The sequence below is a fragment of the Malurus melanocephalus genome, unplaced genomic scaffold, assembly GCF_030028575.1.
Source record: "Malurus melanocephalus ecotype Western Australia unplaced genomic scaffold, MMel_1.1 scaffold_1660, whole genome shotgun sequence".
Lineage (NCBI taxonomy): Eukaryota > Metazoa > Chordata > Aves > Passeriformes > Maluridae > Malurus > Malurus melanocephalus.
Window position 1 is genome coordinate 1 of NW_026624892.1, and position 2156 is coordinate 2156.

At 61.1% G+C, this 2156-nt stretch overlaps 1 protein-coding gene across 1 annotated transcript in view; it reads right to left on the bottom strand.

Moving 5' to 3' along the window:
• Window positions 1-3: 3 nt before the first annotated feature.
• The window catches only part of RHOBTB2 (Rho related BTB domain containing 2), a gene marked incomplete at its 3' end in the record, with an annotated part of 4231 nt that continues 2078 nt past the window's right edge, over window positions 4-2156 (bottom strand). Inside the window, exons 4-7 of the mRNA XM_057388199.1 lie at window positions 1383-1501; window positions 1157-1307; window positions 976-1064; window positions 4-75 (exon numbers count right to left, since the gene is read on the bottom strand). Of these exons, the coding sequence (XP_057244182.1) occupies window positions 4-75; window positions 976-1064; window positions 1157-1307; window positions 1383-1501 (431 nt within the window). The remainder of the gene's footprint in view (window positions 76-975; window positions 1065-1156; window positions 1308-1382; window positions 1502-2156) is intronic.

Genomic DNA, 2156 nt, shown 5'->3' on the forward strand with positions numbered 1-2156 from the left:
CTTGCGGCAGACGTTGTTGTAGTTGGTGCAGATGTGGTGCAGGCACCAGTCGGCGAGCTGGTAGGCGCAGTGGAACTGGGGGAGAGGGGACACGGGCTCAGGGCCACCGGGAATGGGCCACCAACGGGGTTCAGCTCATTTCTCCATGGACAGCCACGGCCAGAGCTGGTGTCCAGCACCCAGAGCTGCCAGGCCCTCTGGGTGTCACCTCAACCACATCAGGCCCTCTTTGTGTCACCTCCCAGCCTGGCCAGACCCTCTGTGTGTGACATCGACCACACCAGACCCCTCTGTGTCACCTCCCAGCCCTGCCAGCCTCCTCTGGGTGTCACCTCAACCACACCAGACCCTCTGTGTGTCACCTTGAGCAAGTTCAGCCATCCCATCTCCCTCTTTGTGTCACCTCCAGCCTTGCCAGACCCTCCATGTGTCACCTTGAGCACCTCCAGCCATCCCAACTCCCTCTTTGTGTCACCTCCAGCCCTGCCAGAGCCCTCTGTGTGTCACTTCGGCCATCGCCAGCACTGTCATGCCCCGCTGTGTGTCACCTCGACCATGCCAGACCCCTCTGTGTGTCACCTTAAACACTCTAACCCTGCCAGGTCCCTCTGGGTGTCACCTTGAGCACCCCCAGCCATCCCAGACCCCTCTCTATGTCACCACCCAGCCCTGCCACACCTCTCTGGGTGTCACCTCCAGCCATCCCAACCCCCTCTTTGTGTCACCTCCAGCCCTGCCACACCCCTCTGGGTGTCACCTCGGGCACCCCCAGCCTGCCAGGCCCCTCTCTGTGTCACCTCCCAACCCTGCCATGCCCTCTGTGTGTGACCTCGACCATCCCAGCCCCCTCTGTGTGTCACCTCCAACCCTGCCAGACCCCTCTGTGTGTCACCTTGAGCATGCCCAGCTCTGCCAGCCCCCTCCATGTGTCACCTCAAACCCCCCCAGCCCCTCCAGCACGTGCCCCTGTCCTACCTGAGCCAGCTCCAGGAACACCAGCACGTCCCCATCGATGTCCACCATCATCTGCGCCGCCTCCATCAGCCCGGTCACCGTGTACTGCTCTGTAGGAGTGGGGAGTGGACACACACGGGGTCAGGGGGCGGCCAGGACAGAGTGACCGTCACCCCACCCCATCACGGCCACCCCAGCTGACCTGTGAGAGCCACCAGGTGCGGCAGGCAGAGGCGGTTGGCGAGGATGATGAGCTTCATGTCGTCCAGGTCGGGGCTGGAGCTGAACTGGCCCGTGTACAGGTACTCCAGCACCGCCCGCATGCAGCTCTTGCTGGTGTGAGGAAGTGCCACCTGCCAAAGATGAATTTGTCACCTCGGGGATGTCCCCAAACCCTGTCCCCACCCCCTCTGGGGAGCTCTGCTCACCTCGTTGGTGGAGCTCTCCACGAAGGGGCCGCCGAACATGGCAGCCATCCAGTCGCAGCTGGAGATGAGCAGGGGCTTGTGGGCACTGATAGCACCGTCATCCAGCACRAAGGTGACATCTGGGGACAAGCACAGGGAGCTGCTGGGACCGGCCCTGGCACCCAGGGCTCGGCCACCCATTGCCACGGAACAGCTCGCCCCGGGGACAGCAGGGGGAACGGGGCAGAGCCTGGCACATCCTATATTTTTCCCCCAAAAAAATCCATTTTTTCATTTTTGATGCAGCATTCCCTGCCAGCTCCGAGGGGCTCAGGGAGGAATCCTGGCTCATTCCCAGGGATTTTCCYAGGTCACACAACGCCTTTGAAAAAGGGGAAAAAACGGGAAGCAAATCCAAGCTGGAGTCCTTGGAGAGCTGGGGATCTCCTGCCCCGCTGTGCCAAGGGCCAGCACACATCTGTCCCTGACAGAGGGACAGCCTGACCATATTAGGATCCATCTCCACGAAAAAAAAACCCAGCGGGAGGGAGGACGGGACATTCACATCCCCCTGGGACGTCACCTCGTGCTGGTGGCTCGTGGTGCTGGCGGGAAAGCTGGGGAAATCCCACTAAGGGCACTTGGTCCTAATAAATCAGGATGACCCTGTGAAAATCTGGGCCGGGAGAGAAGGAAATCGCCTTCGCAGCTCTTCCATAAATAAACAGAGCTGCTGGGCCAGATGGGAAGCAGGAAACCCTGGGGAAAGGCTTCACGCTCACTTTCTCGAGGGGG